The following is a 20,994-nucleotide window of genomic DNA, read 5'->3' as shown; positions in this document are numbered from 1 at the left end:
GGTTCTTTAAAGAGCGCTTCCAAGGGTGTTTCCAAAAAAAATATTTGTAGGATTCCCCAGAGAGACAGATACACTCTGACCAATTCATTCCTTTCTCCTCTGCTTTCAGCTGACTCTGCCCACATTCCCTGTGGTGGTGAAGATCGGCCACGCTCACTCGGGCATGGGCAAGGTAAGGCCAGGGCCGCTGTGCTCTGGGGGTGAGGCCACAACAGGAGCTTTTCCAGAAGCCCGGTTGTGGACTGTTCTGCCTCAGTTGCTGATGTATTCTCGCTGGGGCGAAGATGATATGGCCCCTCTGAAACCATGAGTGTTACCCAGGCCTCTTGCAGCAAGCAGAGTGCAGGCCACCAGACTGTCCCTGTGCTCTTTGCAGCAGATGTGGCTCCCGAGCCCTGGGAAGGGAAGCTCAAGAGTGGGGACCTCCTAGGGAGATGTGGCACCCAGGTTTGCCTCTGGGTGTGAGCATCGTGATGAGCCTGGGGGCCCAGGGCTCTTGTGACTCTCAGTGTGTGTGTGTGTGTGTGTGTGTGTGTGCGTGTGCATGGGCCGCGTGCATCTCCCTTTCTCCCTCTCTGCCTTTCTCCACCATTAGGTCAAAGTGGAAAACCACTACGACTTCCAGGACATTGCCAGCGTGGTGGCCCTCACCCAGACCTACGCCACTGCAGAGCCTTTCATTGATGCCAAGTATGACATCCGGGTCCAGAAGATAGGCACCAACTACAAGGCTTACATGTGAGTGGGGTGGGGCCCCCCAGATGCCCGTCCTTGTCTCCTCAGCTCCGGGACAATGCTCAGCCTCCAGGCAGCAGCCAACTCTCAGTTTTGCCTCCCCTGGCCCCACGAGGCAGAGAACACAGGGAGGGCTCCATTCACATAAGGGAGTCTGGGCCTGGCTTGCTTTCAAGGCAGAGGAGGGGTTCCCGAACTAAGATGAGACAGAAACAGAATATTTACTTTCATTAGCCTCTAAATGAAACCCGACGCTCTCCTCAGTTGTGAGCAGACTGGAGTAGCCGCAGTAGTAGACAGATGTGTGGTTTGTCACCAGCGGTGACCACAGAGGTTTTTGTATCACATATGCTTGTGACAGATATCTCTAAATACCAATTAATTTTATCACTACTTATACTCATGATAGTTAGACTTGCTGCTACATTCGTATCTGTAAATACATTTGTTATTTACAAAAAAAGACATATTTTTACACTAATCAGAGATTTATTGTTTTTGATAACTTTTTTGATAATTATTTTAAATAATTGAGTTCTTTTGTTGTCCTGTGTATTTTATTTCACACCTATACATCTTCAGTATTTCATACATCGAAAGGAATCTGTAGGCTTCACGAGGCTGCCAGAGCACAGAAAAAGCTAAGAAACTGTAAATATGTAGCCGTGTAGACACTACAGAACGTGAAAAGCATAGTGGTTATGAGAATAGGTGTCTGTTCCATGTAACAGGGTCCTTTTGCCAAAATGAGAAGGGAAAGGCTTCCTGCAATAGAATTGAGAAAAAGAAAAGATTTCAAGACTACCTGATCCTCTGAAATATATATCCAAACACAAATGGCTTACAAGTCCAATTTTAGAAATAGTAACTTCACATTTTCCTTGATAGCTCAGTTGGTAAAGAACCCACCCTGCAATGCAGGAGACCCCAGTTCGATTCCTGGGTTGGGAAGATCCCATGGAGAAGGGATAGGCTACCCACTCCAGTATTCTTGGGCGTTCCCTATGGCTCAGTTGGTAAAGAACCCGCCCTGCAATGCAGGAGACCTGGGTTCAATCCCTGGTTTGGGAACATCCCCTGGAGAAGGGAAAGGCTACCCACTGCAATATTCTGGCCTGGAGAATTCCTTGGACTGTATAGACCATGGGGGTCACAAAGAGCCGGACACAACTGAGCGACTTTCACTTTCACTTCAACTTCACACTTTAAAAAAATTTTAAGGTAGTATTTTTCTTCACAAAGAAAGAACATCACAATCTATGAATGTGACCTTTGCCACTCTGGACTTGAGCTCACATCAGAGTAGAGCAGCTTCCCTCCCGCTCACCCACCTGTTTTCATTTTTTCCCCTTTTCTTTCTTTTTAGGGTTTGTACTCCCTGTCCCTCGAGTGAGTTAGGAGCCCCGTCCCTGTGCGCCCTCTGTAACACCTCGCACACCTCTAGCTGAGCACTCTTCACACATGGCCGTTTGTACTGCGCTCCTCTGAGCTCTCTGGGTGGTAATGACAGAGTAATTGCTGCAACCCTGCTTCCTTGTGCAGCAGCAGACTTGTAGGAGGCGCCCAATAAGTGTGCAGAGAGGAGCCCTGTGGGGAACTGAGGCACAGAATCCTTTTTACCTTTATTGACCAGATTCCTACTTTCTAAGTTTATCATTTTTTATTTAAAGCTATCCTGCTTCAGGAAGGAATTTAGGGTTGCTTTAAAATTACACACAATGTAGGACTTCCCTGATGGTCTAGTGCTTAGGACTCTGCACTCTCACTGCTGAGGGTCCAGGTTCCGTCCCTGGTCGGAGAACTAAGATCCCAAGTGCTGTGCACAGCCAAGCAAATAAATAAATAAAATCAAGGCGTATGCACAATGTAAGACAGGAAGATGCAGGTTCAATCCCTGGATCAGGAAGATCCCCTGGAGGAAGAAATGGCAACCCATTCCAGTATTCTTGCCTGGGAAATCCCATGGACAGAGGAGCCTGATGGGGTACAGTCCATGGGGTCGCAAAGAGTCGGACACGGCTTAGCGCAATTTAAAAGACCATTATAAAAACTAGCTAAAAGTAGTAGGAAAATCCATGATTTTGGCACTGATGAAAGCAGATTTTCTATCCTTTAATTTTAAAATCCCATAAATAAAAAAGCATCTTGATCCTTAAAAGGAGGCACCCCATTTTTAAAGATTGGGGTTTCTGAAAACAACTTAAATGGAGCATAGGAAAAGAGAATCCCCAACAATTGATGAGGGGTAAGCGACCAGAGCAGCTTTAGAAAATATTCGCTTAACTTTTTTACTTGTGAGGGACTGTTGTTGTTTGGGTGAATGTTTAGGTTCTCTCAGCTCCTCTTCCCCAAACTTTTGGCCATCTTCTTGCTCTCAGGAGAAGGAACTGACGCGACAGTAGCCAAGGTAAGGTTTGAGATTCTTCCCGTCTCCCCAAGCCCTCACCTGGAGACCAGGGGACGGCGAGGGTTGGTGGGAAGAGTGCACCGCCCCCACTGCTGTCTGTCAGTCAGCAATAAGGGGGGTCCCTCTGTGGAGGTCGGATGGCCTGTGAGTCCCGAGTGGCCATTGAGCTGTCCCTGAATGGCTTCTCAGGTTCCCCTCTGCTCCCATGTGCCCCAGGTGGCCATCATGGATCTGTGCCTGGCATCCCATTGTTAGAGAAAGGTGTGAAGTATAAGGGGCTTTGCTATTACTCACTCAGAAGTTTCTGACACCCTATTATGTACCATGGCCTTGTGCTGCGGACAAGGAAGTGAGGGACTTGGCCCAGCCTGGTCACAGGAGCACACCTATGAACCACCAGTGCTAGGAAGCAGCATTATTTTTACTCTGATCTGTCTTTGTGTTTCTGTTCACATAGAGCAAGCCACTCAACTGTGAGTTGTTCATCTTTTCTGAACTAGGCAGTGGGGTGTAGGGGAAAGCGAAACCCAATGAGGGAACCAAGAGTCCTGGGCTTGTTGTTAAGTCACTAAGTTGCATTCGACTCTGCGACTCCAGGAACTGCTGCACACCAGGCTTCCCTGTCCTTCACTATCTCCTGGAATTTGCTCAGACTTATGTCCATTGAGTTGTTGATGCCATCCAAGCATCTCATCCTCTGCTGCCCATTTCTCCTCTTGCCCTCAATCTTTCCCAGTGTCAGGGTCTTTTCCAGTGAGTTACCCCTTTGCATCAGGTGGTCAAAGGATTGGAGCTTCAGTTTCAGCACCAGTCCTTCCAGTGAATATTCAGGGTTGATTTCTTTTAGGATTGGCTGATTTGATCTCCTTGCAGTCCAAGGGACTCTCAAGAGCCTTCTCCAGCACCACAGTTGGAAAGCACCAATTCTTTGGCACTCAGCCTTCTTTATGGTCCAACTCTCACATCCATACATGACTCAATCCATACATACATGCCTTGATGTACAGACCTTTGTCAGCAAAGTAATGTCTCTGCTTTTTTGATATGCTGTCTAGGTTTGTCATAGCTTTTCTTCCAAGGAGAAAGCATCTTTTAATTTCATGGCTGCAGTCACCATCCACAGTGATTTTGGAGCCCAAGAGAAGAAAATCTGTCACTGTTTCCACTTTTCCCCATCTATTTGCCATGAAGTGATGGAGCTGGATGCCATGACCTTAGTTTTTCCAATGTTGAATTTTAAGCCAGCTTTTTCACTCTCTTCTTTCATCCTCATCAAGAGGCTCTTTAGTTCCTCTTCATTTTCTGCCATTAGAGTGGTATCATCAGCATATCTGAGGTGGTTGATATTTCTCCCGGTAATCTTGATTCCAGCTTGTGATTCATCCAGCCCGGCATTTCACATGATATACTCTGCATATAAATTAAATAAACAGGGTGACATACAGCCTTGACGTACTCCTTTCTCAATTTGGAACCAGTCTGTTGTTCCATGTCCAATTTTAACTGTTGCTTCTTGACCTGCATACAGGTTTCTCAGAAGACAGATAAGGTGGTCTGATATTCCTGTCTCTTTAAGAATTTCCCACAGTTTGTTGTGATCCACACAGTCAAAGGCTTTATCGTAGCCAATAATGTAGAAGTAGATGTTTTTCTGGAATTCCCTTGCTTTTTCTATGATGCAGCAGATGTTGGCAATTTGGTCTCTGGTTCCTCTGCCTTTTCTAAATCCATCTTGTACATCTGAAAGTTCATGTTCTGCTGAAGCCTAGCTTGAAGGATTTTGTACATTACCTTGCTAGCATGTGAACCTAGTTTGACTAGATATAAAATCTTGGACGAGTCAGTGAACCTTTCTGAGTCTCAATCTCCTCGTCTGTAAAGCGGGGGCAAAAATTGCAGCCTACTCACACCAGAGAATTTTCAGTGAGGCTCTGGTGAGGGATTTGGGATGGAGCAGCCTTGGAAGGGAATCGGCACTGTACAGATGTGAGGCGTTGTCACTGCCATAGGGTCGGCTCTCTGGGCTGGCGCAGGGCTCTGAAGAACCTGCCATGTGTCTTGGTTTCCCAGCATCTGGTATTGGATCTCCAGGGAGGATACTCCTGAGAACTGCTGAGCAGAGAATCACATCATCAGTCTCCAGTGATAGTGAGTGACAAGGCCAGCATGTGGTAGCAAGTGACTGTGGTAGCAAGTGGGTGAGCGTGGCTTTTCTGTCCCTGGGCCATCCCCTTCCTCTTGACTGTGTCTCAGTGAAGACTAATTTACAGTTTACTTAAAACCTGTATCATTTGGTCCTCATGACAACCCTGTGTTTACAGAAGGATAAGGAAGGCTCAGAGAGGTGAGGTGATTCACCCAAGGTCACCCAGCCAGTCAAGAGCAAATCCAGAACCAGAAACCAGGTCAATTGCCTCCTCCTTAGTCCAAGACTAATTGACTCTATCTAACTTGTGGTCACAGATGGAGGATGCAGAGGGCACAAAAGAGAAGGCTTGGGGACTTGACTCCATGAGCTCCATGTGAGGGATGAGGCAACTTAAGCCTGAAGAGGTCAACCAGCTTGTCCAGAGCCACAGTGCTGATACTGTAGGCCCTCAGTGTTAACTGTTGAAAGAATAAGTGAGCTAGTAAGGAAGCCATGGGAAGATAGTCACTGGAGTCTTGAGGGTATTTCCAGGACCAATAGAATTCAGCTTGTGCATACCAAGTCAGCCCAGATAGATGCCAAGTGGGTAGGCTGATGGGAATACTAGACACAATATTTTTTTTTTCTGTACTAATCTGTATTTTTTTTTTTATTAGTTGGAGGCTAATTGCTTTACAATATTGTAGTGGTTTTTGCCATACATTGACATGAATCAGCCATGGATTTACATGTGTTCCCCATCCCGATCCCCCTTCCCACCTCCCTCCCCATCCCATCCCTCTGGGTCTTCCCAGTGCACCAGCCCTGAGCACTTGTCTCATGCATCCAACCTGGGCTGGCGATCTGTTTCACACTTGATAATATACATGTTTCAATGCTATTCTCTCAGAACATCCCACCCTCGCCTTCTCCCACAGAGTCCAAAAGTCTGTTCTATACATCTGTGTCTCACTAGACACAATTTGTTGTTATTGTCTAGTTGCTCAGTTGTGTCTGACTCTTTGCAACCCCATGGCTTCCCTATCCTTCACTATCTCCTGGAGTTTGCTCAAACTTGTCCACTGAGTCAGTGATGCCATCCAACCGTCTCATCCTCTGCCACCCTCTTGTCCTCCTGCCCTCAATCTTTCCGAGCACCAAGGTCTTTTCCAATGAGTCAACTGTTCTCATCAGGTGGCCAAAGTACAAGACACAATATATATCTTCAAGTGGTTAATAGATTTGTGAACAGAAGACTTAGCTCAGATAACTAAAGTAAAAAGGAGACACAGGATTTGAAGAGAGGTGGAGGCAAAATCCTCTAGGAATTGTAAGGAGAGCAAGCGCTCATCAGGTTGAAAAGATCAGGGAAGACTCCAGGGCGTCAGGGCAACCTAGGCTGGATTCTTGTAGAAAGGAGGAGAGCATTGTGGGTTGGGGGTTTGGCAGCAGAAGCCAGGCTCTCGGCTCAGCAGACAGGCCCCCAGGCTCTTGGTGGGAGAGGCAGGTGGGGACAGTGACCATGAACCGTCAGCGCAGTGCAGTTCACTGACCCATCTTGGCGGGGCCTTGTTGCAGGAGGACGTCGATCTCAGGGAACTGGAAGACAAACACTGGCTCCGCAATGCTGGAGCAGATCGCCATGTCAGACCGGTGAGCGAGGGGAGGGGGGCAACTCCCCTGTCTGGTGAGGGCGGCTTCTGGAGAAGAGGAGGTGTAAGAAACAAGTCCTGCCCGAAGGGAGCCTCTAATCTGGCCAGACAGATGGAACACAAAGGCCCAAATCCCAGTTAAGAAGATCAGGCAGGACTGGAGATATGATGGAGAATGGTGGAGATAAAGACTGGACTTGCCATAGACGCTCCAGGGCAGGAGGAGTTACTGTGGGCTGAACAGCTGAGGGAGGCTGCCTAGAGTAGGTGAGACCTGCTCTAAGCTTGGGAAGGCAGAGAGGGTCTAGAGAGCAAAGCAAGAGGGCAGTGTGCTTGATTGATGGGAGGAGGGCTGGGGGGTGCACCCATGAGAGGTAGAGGCAGCCAAGATAGCATGACCACAAGCAGGCTAGGTGGGAGCTAGTACCCCAGCCTCAGGACACTCCCCCACCCCACTCCAGGTACAAGCTGTGGGTGGACACCTGCTCTGAGATGTTCGGTGGCCTGGACATCTGTGCCGTCAAAGCTGTGCATGGCAAAGATGGGAAAGACTATATTTTTGAGGTAAGTCTGGCCCAAAGAGTATCTCAGGAAGAGACGAGCCCCAGGGCTGGAGGCCAAGCTCTTGGCTTGAGAGCTGCATGGGAGCGCGGACTGCAGTTAGCTTAGAGTCTCCTGAGCCGTGGGAAGGTTCCCAGGTGACACAGCTGGGGAGTGTGCAGAGCCAAACAGCCGCCAGTGCAGCTGTGGTTTCTAACCAGCAGGGCTGACCCACACCACCGGTGAGAGATGCCAGACCCGGGCTCCGGGGTCCTAGCCGGCCACTCCTCCGGGAAGCCTTCAGTCGTTTTGCCGTTCTTAGGCTCCGGAAGCTGGCCTTGGGAATCACTGGGTCCAGTCTGCTCTGCCAGTGTGAGAGTGGAGGCCTGATGCCACAAGCAAAGCCACACAGTGAGTTGGTGTCTCAGCTTGGCTAGAGCTCAGGTCTCCTGGATGCAGGAGATTCTTCTTAGCCCTTCTCTGAACCCTGGAGACACTTGACTCCGTCTGGGCCTCTGGCACAACCTTGCTGACCCTTTCCCCACGTTAAAGGGAGAGTCAGCAGCTGTAGGTGTCCTTCACACACATTCCCGTCCAGTCTTCCCGGGAGCAGGAAAGGCTCCTTGCCAGGTGTCGGTGGTATTTGCAGAGGATTCATGTCTGGAGCCCAAAGTGGGCTTCAGAATCTACTCTGTGGCCTGCTCGGCATGTAACTTCTAGATAGTCATACCACCCTCCTCTTGGTGGGCCTTGGTTTTCTTATCCCTGAATGAGAGAGTTGAACTGTGGAGTCTGTGATCCTGGGCAGGCAGACACTTCCTATAGGAGGAAAACATTGATCTGGACCTTGAGGTACAGGAGGCATTGGCTCGGTGGTGAAAGTGAAGGCATCCCAGGTCATGAGCAAAGGCAGGAAGCCAGTCGTTTAATGGGCAGAGTCTCAGTGGGGACAGAGGTTGTGTGGGAGAAGAGTCACAGAGGAGAGAACGGCCTTCTCCTCACCGGAGTTAAGGGCGTGGCCTTGCGTGTCCCTGCTCCCCTGCCTGCCAGCCTCAGAGCCCGGGGCTGGACTACCTGCCTGCCCCCTCCCTCTGCCCACCACCCTCAGTCGCCAGACTGAAGTCCCGCTGAGCCCTGACCCACATGCAGTCTGGGGAGGCCCAAGGCCCAGGCTGCAGGAGAAGGGAATGGAGGCATGCCAACTGAAGACACAAGCACCCACTTCACCCCAGCCTACCTCTGCTGGCCTAAGTCCTGCTCGTTCTGAAAGACGGTCCCAGGCCGTGGGCGTCTCCTTTCCTAACCGGGTTCCCTTCCCCCACCAGGTCATGGACTGTAGTATGCCGCTGATTGGGGAGCACCAGGCGGAGGACAGACAGCTCATCACTGAGCTGGTAGTCAGCAAGATGAACCAGCTGCTGTCGAGGACCCCTGTCCTCTCTCCTCAGAGACCCTTGACCACCCAGCAGCCACAGGTAAGCAGGAAGGAGACACAAGGGCAGCCACAGACCCTTGCCTAGCCCACTGCGGCAGACAGAGGAGCAGAGGTCAGATACCCACAGGCCTGGGTGGACTCTCTGGAGTCTTTTCCTTCTCCCTCTCTTTCCCTCCCCTCCCCTCTGAGATTATCTTCCATCACCCCTTATAGAAACCTCCTCATTAGCAATCTGCAGGATCAGCTGTATAACTGTCCGGAGATGGAGTATCACATCCCTCCCCTCTGAACTTGAGGACTCCAGGGAACTAGACCCTGTTCCCCCTGGGACTTGTAACCTGGGAGGTCTCTGAGGAAGGGCTGGGTCAGGTCTCTCATTAGCTGTTCAGTGCCTGAGGGGTCTGTCACGTTTGTAGAGAAAGAAGGGTGTTTCTGAGACACCTGCTGGTCTGGAGAGGGGGAGAGTCTGGTCCCTCATTCTGGGAGAGAGAGAGTGACAGGTAGAACTCAGATGAGAACTCTGCTTTCCTCCCTAGGGGAGATGAGGCAGCTTCCTAGTTGCCTGTGGTGTGTGACTCAGGTCAGTCACATCCACAATGACAGTACTCCAGCCACAGGTCTAATGGAAGATCCACACTGAAGCTTTTGTGGACCCTCAGGCCCTGTGGCTCGAGAATGGGCCAAAGAAAGGCAGGGACCCTGGGCCTGAGGGCCTTTAGTCCATCTAGGATGTAGCTCATTTTTCAAAAATATTGCTAAACTCTTCCCTCCACTGTGTAATAGAGTTGTAACAACTTGAAACAGTGAATCCAAGAGCTGAGTCCTAGTCTAGCTCCAAATGGCTGTGTGACTTTGGGGGGAAGTTACCCTTTCTAGGGTTCAGGTTTCATTACTTGTAAATGAAAATCTCTCAGCGATCTTGCTTTCAAGATCCTACTTCAGACATTTAAGGAGGTGGAATCGAACTCAGAATGTGGGCTTTGATGCAAGAACTCTCCAAGTTTGATAGTTTACTGGCTTTGTGACCTTGAACAAGGACTGTATCTCTGACTCAGGAGAGATCTGAACAATAGCACCTGTATTCTAGGGTTGTTACAAGGATCAAATGAAGTAAAGAACATAAACTATGGCATAGCATATCATAAATGCTCAATAAAGGCTACCTGTGTTACTATATAAGTAAGCAGCCTCTGGGTGTAGGTTTCCTCCAGTCTTTGGCTTTGAGATCGTCTCTCCCTTTTCTAAAGACCAGTGCTTTGCTGGGATTATGCTGTAATCTGGAACCAAGTAATTGGATTCTTGAAATCGTATGGTAAGAAAGAGGAAAAAGAGGGGTAAAAAAGTATAAACTTGTCTGGGTGATTTAGTATAGAAGCAAATTACCCCCACATTTATCTTCTCATCATTTGAACATCACAGAATCATAGCATAGAAACAAGTTTACAGTCATAACAATGGAGCTGAACCCTCAGGAAAGGATTGCATTTTAGTCAGTGTTTCATACGCTGGTCAAGAAGGCCAGAAATATGATGTATAAGAAGTGTTTCTGTAGAAAATGGCTAAAATAAAACCACATGGCAAGCGGTAAATCAGTACCCTCTCTCAATCTGTCTCCTCCGCCCTTTCTCCACCCCCATTAATACAAGATGATATCTAAATACCTTTTGAACTTTAAAGATCTCTTCGAGTAGAATTCTCCTTCCGTCTTGACTGATGCTGGATAGATGAGAGCTTAGGGCTAACTTATGTCTGTGCTGTCTTTGTGCCCAAGTTGAGAGTAGCCCATGAGGCGGGATGTTGCCACAGATTAACTCTTGTGTGTGTTACACACCTTCTGTAGGGCTTCGCTGGTGGCTCAGATGGTAAAGAATCTGCCTGCAGTGGAGGAGATCAGGGTTCAGTCGCTGGGCCAGGAAGATCCCATGGAGAAGGGAGGGTAGCATACCTTAGTTGCTTCTTAGAGCTACAAGCCCATTATTTAAATATTGTGCTTAACTAGAGGTGATAGATTTTCCTGGTTGAAATAATATCAGGCCTGCAGTAGATATTGTGATTTAGTAAATCTGATGGCATCAAGGTGTCTTCTGGTCCTAGCTGTCTCAGTGGTGGGATTGGCAGATGGTTGCTCATTCCTGCTCTATAGGAAGAGTGACAAGAGTCCCCTTTCCCCCACTCCCCTGAGAAATAGAGAGAATCTGGTAGCTGCTTAAAGAATTTATGACACAGTAAGACAGCCAGTGTTGCCCAGGCAAGATAAACAAAAACGGGCTGCTCTGGGACCCTGTGAGGGTCCCTTCAGGACTTTTATAAACATGTGCTCACTCTCTTGGCTCCTACAGGAAAATCATTCTGACTGGACTGAAGGCTGTGCCGAGGGTCAGGAGACCTGAGTTCAGTCTGTCCTTGCCACTGACTCATGAGGTCGCCTTGGGTAGACTTCCTTTTCTTTCTCCGCCTCAGCATCTCTGTGTGTAAAAGGAAGGGTTGAACCAAGAAATTCACGAAGATCTTTTCTAGCACCAAACTTAATTATTTGAAAATTATAAAATTTCAGTAACAAAGAAAGACTTTCCCCCTAAAAAAGTGTTTTCACCCAGTGAAAGCATTAATTCTTCTTTCATGTGATTCCCTTGCTTTGTGAACATTAAATACTTCAACTTAAATATTTTAAAAAGAAAGCCCTCAGAGTCAAGGCAGGAAACCTGGTAAGGAGTGAGCTTCCCTAAACACAGGAGGCCTATAAAAATTCCTTGCAGCAAAGCCCTTGTGGCTTCAGGGTAAGTTTTTCCCCGCTGAGCTTCACAGTTGAAGTTACAACAGGATACTGCAGAAAGCACAGTGTGCTGGGAGTCAAGACACTCAGGGGCCAGCCCCCCTGTGCCGGGATGTTACATGACTGTGGGTGAGTCCCTTCCTACCTCTGGACCTGCTTCCTCACCTGTAAAATGGAACTGGGAGAGACGATCTTTAGATCCCTTTCTTTAGATTCCCTTTCTGAGGTCACAAGAAACCTGAGGTCAGCCCAACTGCGAAATCTGAAGGCAAGTCCTCCACAGACTACCCTTACTCCTGCCACGAGCAGAAAGTTCAGACACTTCCCCAGAGCACCCTCAGGTTCGAGGATTCTCTGGAAGTACTCACAGAACTTCCTGAAAGCCGCTGTACTCCCAGGTGCATTATGGGAAAGGATATAGATCCAAAAATAAAGGCCCAAGAAGGCTGCACAGGGCAGAGTTTAGGAGCGTTCCAAACCCAGAGCTGCTTTTGTCCTTAGGATGTGTTAGTCTCTGGCCTCTGTCACTAATCCGGCACGGGGAGTGTTGCCAACCAGGGAAGCTCACCTGAATTCCAGTGTCCAGGGGTTTTGTTTGGGGTTTCATTTCATAAGCTTGCTGGATTGATTGATCATCTCCTTGAACTCTGGGGTCTCCAACTTTCCCCTCCCTGGAGGTCAGTCTAATACCACAGGGCCTGAGGGTTCCACCCTGAGTTACCTCATTATCATGCACCATCAGGGGTGGTCTGAGGGGGCCCCCACCTTGAATAACAAAGACACTCCTGTCACTCAGGAAATTCCAAAGAGTGCAGAGGCTACTTCCCAACGCAGGGAGGGGGATTGTGAATAAGGGCCAGATCTTTCTTTGGGCAAGGCCAAATTCTTTACTGCATACATAATTAAATTAATTTAGCAAATGTCTCTCAAATACTTTCAAGCCTTATTTGTCCGTGTTTTCTCTGACCAGCATAGGCCTAGCCCAAACTATGTGCTTAAAATTAATTAATAGACTTGGGGTGACAGGGATAAATGCAACATCTTCGTACCATCCTAGCTCATGCCCACCACGCCCTTACCACACTGGTACAGGCCTTTGTGTTAGCTGTGTCCTCTCTCTGACAAATTCTTTCTGTATTTTTGTGTGACTGGCTGCTTTGTGATCATATAACTGATTCTTCCTCAACTGCTGTGTCTCAGGTCTGGCAGAGGCATCCTGGCTACACTAAAGGAGCGGTGTAGGTGTGATCTGCCCAGTACAGTCAGTCTGTACAAAAACCAAATCTGTCTGCTTTTTTATTATCACTACGTGGTAGCCATTCTATATAAATGACAGTGATAAACCACTCCCACTTACTTCTCCCTTGATCTGCCAGTGCAATACATATTTGTTAGACAAATTCCCGGTTATAATAAGTGTCTTTAACAGCCCTAGCAGCGCACTGGACTTGGGGTGGAGATCTGAATGAATTTGGTTGAGTCCAAATGGAAGAGATGCAAATCAAAGCGAGTTTACCTGGGCCTCAGCCAGGGCTTTGAATGGCAATCTGAGCCCATGGATGCTGCCACTAACTCTGGTCTGCTCCTCACCATCAGGCTCCCCAGTCCTGGCCTCATTCTTCTGTGGCTCTAGCAGCTCAGGCTGTGGGAGACTCTGGCCTGTGTCACAAGCCCCAGATGCTGCTTCTTGCCCGTATTCTAGGTCAAGACCAGGACAGACTTCAGTTCAGTTCAGTTGCTCGGTCATGTCTGCCTCTTCTGACCCCATGGACTGCAGCACACCAGGCTTCCCTGTCCATCACCAACTCCCGGAGCTTGCTCAAATTCATCTCCATCAAGTCAGTGATGCCATCCAACCATTTCATCCTCTGTCATCCTCTTATGACTAGCCGTTGCCGACCTTTCTGTCTCTCTCCCTCTCTCTCCTTGCCTACAGCTCCCTCATTAGAGCTTTGGTTTGTTTCTGTGACTCTAAAAGACAGCCTGAAGGAGGTTAGGAGTGGGGGAGGTGAGCAGAGGGCCTCCCTTACCTTGTCAGCCAGCCGCCTCAGTGGAGTAATTGTAAGAAGCAGGGAGCAAAGTCATGGGGCTGGGCCCAGGCCAGCTGCCAGGCCCAGTTCAGAGGAATAGGGACAGGGGTGTGAGAGGCACGAAGTCGCTGAGAGCAGGAGTGAGTGGCAAACCCTTATCATCTTGGCCTCGCCCTGGCTGGCCTGCCAGCTTCAGGGCTGCCCTGAGAGACCCTCCACTTGGAGTGCCGTTCTCAAGGTGGCAGTGACACCTGGTGGCCAGTGCCGGCCAAAACCTCCAGGCTACGTGCCTGCAGAGCCTCCCCCTCAGGCCTGCTCTCCTCTCCCCTTCTCACTCCCGGCCCTGGGTCCTGTCGCCTGGGATCTGAGCTGGGCCTCATCACATCCTGGGTCCCTGGAGGGCGTCTGCTCCTCCAGGAGCAGGAGCAGGTCTCCTCCGGGGAGACCCCAGGAACCACAGGGGCAGAACTGCAGGTGGATGGAGCACTCGGGTCACGCCCGCAGAGGAGGTGTCCTGGGCTCTTATTCGTGTGTCTAGTTGTTGTCATTTCCTATCACACGGCTCTGCTTTTTATTCCCCAATAAAATCTTCCAGAGCCAAAGGGCTGAATTGCTCATGAAGGGTTTTCAGAAACCCACCCCTGGTCTTTCTATCTGGCTGTGAGTTAGACCCCTGAGGGTCTAAGATGCTAAGATTCAGCCTTTGGAAACATGAACGCACATAATGTGTCCAGGAAGAACATGAGGCTCTTCCTCATTCTTGAGCTGATCACAGCACACCTCCAATGTCGCTTCCCATCCGAGAGTCACAGCGTAACAAGGCAGGTGCTGAGAGGAGAGAGACCCAGAGGTTGGGGCATTTGGCAGATCCGTTCTATGAGCAGAAGTTAAAAGGGCTGCCGTGGAGCAGCCGAAGTCTCAAGGAGCCTGTGATTCCATATCTTCAGCTCTCTGACAGCTGTCATGGGGTGGATCCGGTGCCAAAGGCAAGCTTATTGGAAGACATGAGTAAAGTCTCTGATGCTGAGAGGGGAAATGGCTGCTTGGGGAAGCGGTACGTGGCTGCCACGTCACTGCTGATGTCCAAGCCACTCCTCAGGCACATGGTGAAAGGCTGGGCTGGAGGCTAGGGCTGTTGGAACAGGCAGCTCTTAACAATCTCCTTGCAGGTCTGAGATACTGTGATTCAGGCCATGCGCTAGCCAGAGACCTGGAAAAGCAGTGATGAGTGTCCCAAATTGAAGGACTGGGGCCCGATAACCTCTGGCCTTGGGCTTCTGGCGGGGCATTATGCAAGTCCTTTTTCACTGATTCTCTGGCCCAGAGAGATACTCAGAAACGTTTCCAGCTAGGTTTTTCCAGCTGCAAAGGGCTCTGAAGTCTCTCGAGTACAAGGAGACCCGAGATTCAGAAGGGGTCCGAGATTGGAATCTAAAGGGCCAGGCAGTTAGGGAGGAGATGCAATTCAGACCCCAAACACAGGCCTCAGAGGGCTTCACTCAGCTCAGAAAAAGTAAATTTCAGGCAAAGAAAGGCCTTCCTGCTTCCCACAGTTGGACCGCTTTAGGGAATTTTTTCCCCAGTGAGTGTAAGCTGAAAATGTGAGTTTTGAGGCAGGTTCATATAAAGTCACTAGTGATCAGATCCCTTAACAGACTATTCAGGGAAACTGACTATTTTGGGGCTGTCTTAACTTGTAAGGGACATCTTTAATCACTTGTCGCTGACATTCTGACCTCGGGTGACCCAGCCCTCGGGGCCCCCTTAGGTCTCATGGACCACCCCACGGGACCTTTCTGGTGTCCATAGGAAATCACTGATCATGGGAGAGCTGCAGTCCAGGACATGCCCCTGCCCTCAGAGCAGCAGCTCCCCTCACTCGAGGAGGAGGAGCAGGTCCCCGGGTGCCTTTTGTAACCTCTCAGCAGAGGGAAGGTGGGCTCTCGGGACAGCAGGAGTGATCCTAGAAAGGTCCCAAGGTGCCTGGAAACATGCTGTCCCCTTTGCTCTGGCTGAACCTACAACCTCCCGGCCACATTCCTTCCCGCTGCCTCATTCCCCCTGGGGTCCTGGACCGGGGGAGCAGGGCCTGGGGAGCCGATCAGAATAGCTCGGTGATGTGTCCAGCGAGGAGCTTGGCCTGGCCTCTTTCCTGGGGCCAGACCCTGAGACCCTTTCCCAATTTCCTGTCTCAGATATGCTGAGCAAGCACAGACTTTCCTCCGTGGTGGGGGCAGCTGGACTCTGGCCAGCGGCCCTCAAGAGTTGAGTCACTCAGTGTCTTTCCTTCCTCAGCTCTCCAGCCTGCTGGGACCTCCGAGGGGAGCTCCTCTCTCACAGCTTGTCTGCTGAAGCCGCAGGCTGGCACATGAAGGGTGCCTTTGGCACAACCCCACAAATCCTCCTCCTTGGACTTGGTTTCTCTCCCAGACGAGTGATTTCCTTTCCAGTCAGCTCAGGAGCTAACATTTACTGTTTTTGAAATGACTTTACTGCATCTTCAGGGACCTTGCTGGAACACGTCAGTGATACACAGAGGGTAGCCCAGCCCCGAGTCCACACCCTACCCTGCCCACCCGGAGCTACTGTGCACTGCTTAATGCAGCTGACAGAAAACCGCCTGGCAGTGTCTTCTCCACTGATGCGTGAAATCCTACCATTAAAGCTTCACTCCTCTGGACTGATAATTTATTAGTATTCAAATAATAGTAATGATGCTCAGATCATTACTTTACCTGGCACTTTGCGGTTTACAAAGCACAGCCATTATTCTGAGCCTCATCGCCTTTCCGTGAGATGCTTTGAGCTGGTGTTTCTGTCTCTGTTTTACATAACAGCAGAGAGAGTGCAAACGATCTGTCCAAGGTCACATAGCTTTTGGGCAGGAGAGCTGGGTCTTCTGGCCCCCAGTTCCACAGACGCTCTGCAGTGCCCTGCACTGTGCCCTTTGGATGCGCCCCCAGAGCTCAGGGACGGTGGGAAGGGAGGGAGCTGGCCCTGGGGACCCTTGCCCTCCTCCTCCTCAGCCCCACGCGGAGCCTCCCAACCTGGAAGCGCCTCCACACTTCATCAGCTCTCTCTTGCTGTCCCCTCCCTGGCTTCCCTGGTCACCAGCACTGCCTGCAGGACACCCCTGCTCAAACCCTGTAGCCTTGGCTTCTTGCTGGGCTCGAGACTCTACAGCTAAGAAAGGCTTGGCTCATACCTCAAGAAAGCGCACAAAGGACCTAATTGGAGGCCCAGAGTCTGTAGAAGTCGCTGCCAGCCTGTGACTACAGAACCCCACCTCCACCCTCCCACCGTCCCCCAACCCCACTCCTCGGACAAGAATTTGTCCAGGCCCTTTTGAACACTGCTGCCAGGAGGCTCACTCCTGCCCACGCCAGCCCTTGACCTTGATCAAATTCATGTCTGAGTGACTTTGAGCTTCTACCTGGTCCTCGGGGTGTCCCCAGTTACCGTATTTACTCCTTTAGACTTGGCTCATTTGGGAAACTGAGACCCAAGAGATTAAGTAACTTGCCCAAAGTCACATGAGGGGAGATGTCATTTCACACTTCTCACCATCCTGTCTGCCCCACGTACCCATTTTATTGCGCTGGTGTCCACCTTTAAAAGAGGCACACAGACCTGGTGATCACTGCTCTGTCATGAGGCCTATCCGTCCAAAGAGCAGTGCACCGGGGACCTCCCCTTGGGACACTGATGCGCCTCCAGCCGCAGCGTTGCCCGCTGACACCCTCTGAGCTGCTTGTCTTTCCGTAAGCCCAGGCTTGTTTGGGGCTTTTCCTTGTGCTGCTGCGAGGCCATCTGTCCTCCTCCTTTGTGCGCAGCTGGGCACGAGCAGTGGACCTCGCATTCTTACCTGTTTGAGTCAACCCAGTTTCCTGAGGGAAACGCTGCTGCTCAGTCTGGCCCCGGGTTCCTGCTGTGGGCTGGCCACGGGCCAGGCTTTGGCAGTGACGCCAGAGTGGCCAGACTTCTGTGGAATTCGGCATCCCAGGCGGCTCTTGGTGACTGGAGACAGATTCCATGGTAGCCAAACCCCACAGGGAGCAGGCCCTCAGCCCCAGCAGACAGAAGGCTTGTGGGTGGGGCCAGAGAGTCTCAGCCTGGCAAGGGCCGGTCCTGGGGGACTCTCCTTCCCCCTCCCGTCACCCCTGGGAAGTCTTCAGTCCACAAGCTCTAGGGGGCGGGGGCCAGAGAAGCTCCCCAGGCGCCAGACAAGGGTGGCCCAGGCACATTCCCAGGCTCCAGCGTGAAGGACAGCTCCTGGGAGTTCTTCCTCTGCAGCCTTTGGAAGGGAACTTGTGGGCTCAGGTCACCGTTGAGGGTCTCAGTCATATAATTCTGAGGCTACAGAGAGGAGAGTCAGGGCCAGGCTTCGTGGTGAAACCCTAACCCCTGGCAGCTCGTGCTGTGAGTTTTACCATCAGAGCTTAATCTAATCTGTGGGAGTTTTTGTTTTTCCTGGAATCATATGTTCTCAGAGTTGGAAGGTGAAGCATAGTGTTCATCTAACCTGTCTCGTATTTCATAGAGGTGTACTCCCTACTGTATCTCTGTCAGGTAATTCTCTAGCCTCTGCATGAACACACCCACCCTCCCAAGATGCCCCTTCCACTGTTTTTGCGATAGGAAGTCCTCCCTGCCACTGACAGTCTGCCTTTCAGAGCTTTTGCCCGTGGGCCCTGGTTCTGCCCTTGTGCCATGTGGACTTCCATAACCTGCTCTGAAAATAGCACTTCTCTGGGAGGAGAGCGTCTTAAGTTGCTCCGCGCAGAGTCTGAGGTGTCTCACGGGCAGCTGTCAGGGGAACAAGCTGAGGCCCTGGGGGAGGGGACCAGCAAGAGCCAGTCTAGTGGCTCCACAAACTGCATGAGTTTCTCTGTCTTTCACCTGAGTATCCATCTCAGGCTGGGAAAGATTGAAGGCAGGAGAAGAAGGGAATGACAGAGGACAAGATGGTTGGATGGCATCACCAACTCAATGGACATGAGTTTGAGCAAACTCTGGGAGATGGTGAAGGACAGGGAAGCCTGGCGTGCTGCAGTCCAGGGGTCGCAAAGAGTCGGACACAACTGAGTGACTGAAGAACAACACTCCATCTCAGGCAGTGAGACCGTGACACCAGGGGCATGTCAGGGAGCTCAGAGGAGACTGTACCTTCACAGCTGAGTCGAGTTCCCCGAAGCCCAGGAACAGGAGCACGCCGAAGGGGGTATTCCATGGTGAGAGTGAGACCTGAGAGATGACAGAGCTTCAGAAGGAAGGACCCATTGGTATCACTATTACCATCATCCATAGTGTCTTATATAGGACCTGCCAGGGACAGGTACTTGTCGATATCTCAATAGATTGATGTATAGGTAGTAGATAGATAGGTGGATAATATCCCTTTATATCATGGGGACCATTTGAAGAAAGATAGGTGCAGAGGGGGAAAATAATTTGCCCAAGGTCACAAAGCTAGGAAGTGGGAGATTTAGATTTAAACCCATCTTCCTAACCCCAAGCCCAAATTCCACTCTGCTGCCCAGTCTTAAAGACTTACTGTCGGAGACCCAATGGAGTGTGTGTGTGTGTGTGTGTGTGTGTTGGGCGGTAGGGTTGATAGGCCACTCGGCTAAAAAAGCAGCCCTGGCGTCCTGTATGCCCATTACCACACACCATCCTATGGTCTCCTCTTCCAGTTGGCAGCCAGGCCAGGGGCAGGAAGAGCTCAAGATGGGAAAGAACTCTGGGGCCTGAAGTGTCACTAACTTGACTGGATTACGCAGTCTTGATGGAGACCATTTCTGCTTCTGTGAGATGGTTTTGAATTTCCCTTATGCACCAAGCGGGCAGGCCCAGGTAGGAGGCCTCATGTTCTAATTCTCTAACCTGAGCATTTTCAGAGCTGTTCATCCGGGTTGGTCCCAGATATGGGGTGGTTTGACATCTATGGTTTAACGACGTCTTTCTCTTGAAAGACTCACACCCTACTTCATTTTGGACTTTACTGTTGCCGCAGGCTGTTTATCTAATAAGCAGTCAGTAAGGACCTCTTACGTGCTCTGTCCTGTGCCTGGTGACATTGGTAGAATGATGGCAGTCTTCATTTCCAAAATAGTCCCAATCTTAACTATTTTACCTTATAAATAAATAGTTACCACATCAGGCCATATATCCCAGTTTTTCTTTGGAAAAAATGGGCACTGTAATTGTTACGAATTCATGAGAAGGTGAAGACTCACCGTCCTTGCTGTCAAGGATCTGGCGATAGAAACATCATCCCAGCCTTCAAGATGATAACAAGACAGTCTATTAAGTGCTGTTATAGGATTTCAGAGAGGAGACCACAATCAAAAGGGGCAGTCAGAAGAGAGATGTCACAAATGAGGTATAATTTGACTCAGACCTTCAGGATGTGTGGGATTGGATTGGTTGAAAAGGAGAGAAGGTATTTCTGGAGGGTACTTATCATAAAAGCTAGAGTGGCCTAGACTAGAGAACAAGCAGTGAAGGGTCAGGCTGGAAGGAGCAGGCACGTTTAGAACATGAGGGACAGAGGCTCAAGGGGCCTGTCCAGCCATGCTGAAGCAAGTTTCTGGTGTCATCCTGAAGAATGCAGACGTCATCCTGTGGGCGACGGGAAGAGGAGGTTAGACTGCCCGGGCTCGCGTGCCAGCTGCCTCTGTATTACCTGACTTAGCTGGGCCTCAGCTTCCTTATCTAAAAATCGGGGATGTTGATACCTCAGAGAGCTGCTGTGAGGCTTAAGGGAAATACTGCATAAAATTGTCCATCGTGTTGCCTGGCACGTGTATAGTGTTAGCTGTAAATTATTTAGAGCAGTGAAAATGTTACTTGCTCAGTTGTGTCTGACTCTTTGCCACCCCGTGGACTGTAGCCCGCCAGGCTCCTCTGTCCAGGGAGTTCTCCAGGCGAGAATACCGGAGTGGGTAGCCATTTCTTTTTCTAGGGGATCTTCCTGACCCAGGGATAGAACCCAGGTCGTCTGCATTGCAGGAGGATTCTTTATCATCTGAGCCACAAGGGAAGCCCATTTAGAGGAGTAAAGTGATACAATTAGAGAAGGAGTTTAGGAGGGTGATAGGTATCCAGAAGATGGATTGGAAAGGAGACTAAAGAATTGAGAGACTATTCTAGTAGTCTAAACAAGAAATGATACAGGCCTGACCAGAGCTGGTCAGGAGGAAATAGTGAATCTCGGATGCCAAGACGGAGAGCCTGGTGGGTCTTGATGGCTGACTGGAAGGGGTGGGCTCTAGCTGGCTTCGGGATTTCAGGG

The 20,994-nt window shown here is 50.2% G+C and overlaps 1 protein-coding gene across 1 annotated transcript in view; it reads left to right on the top strand.

Annotated features, from left to right (window-relative positions):
* Window positions 1-20,994, top strand: part of SYN2 (synapsin II) — a 149,516-nt gene that overhangs the window by 119,870 nt on the left and 8,652 nt on the right. Inside the window, exons 6-10 of the mRNA XM_043885843.1 lie at window positions 110-172; window positions 596-738; window positions 6,849-6,923; window positions 7,384-7,486; window positions 8,788-8,937. Coding sequence (XP_043741778.1) covers window positions 110-172; window positions 596-738; window positions 6,849-6,923; window positions 7,384-7,486; window positions 8,788-8,937 — 534 coding nt within the window. The remainder of the gene's footprint in view (window positions 1-109; window positions 173-595; window positions 739-6,848; window positions 6,924-7,383; window positions 7,487-8,787; window positions 8,938-20,994) is intronic.

The sequence above is a fragment of the Cervus elaphus genome, chromosome 24 (assembly GCF_910594005.1).
Source record: "Cervus elaphus chromosome 24, mCerEla1.1, whole genome shotgun sequence".
Lineage (NCBI taxonomy): Eukaryota > Metazoa > Chordata > Mammalia > Artiodactyla > Cervidae > Cervus > Cervus elaphus.
The sequence above is the reverse complement of the archived record's forward strand: the minus strand, read 5'-3'. Positions and strand labels throughout refer to the sequence as shown.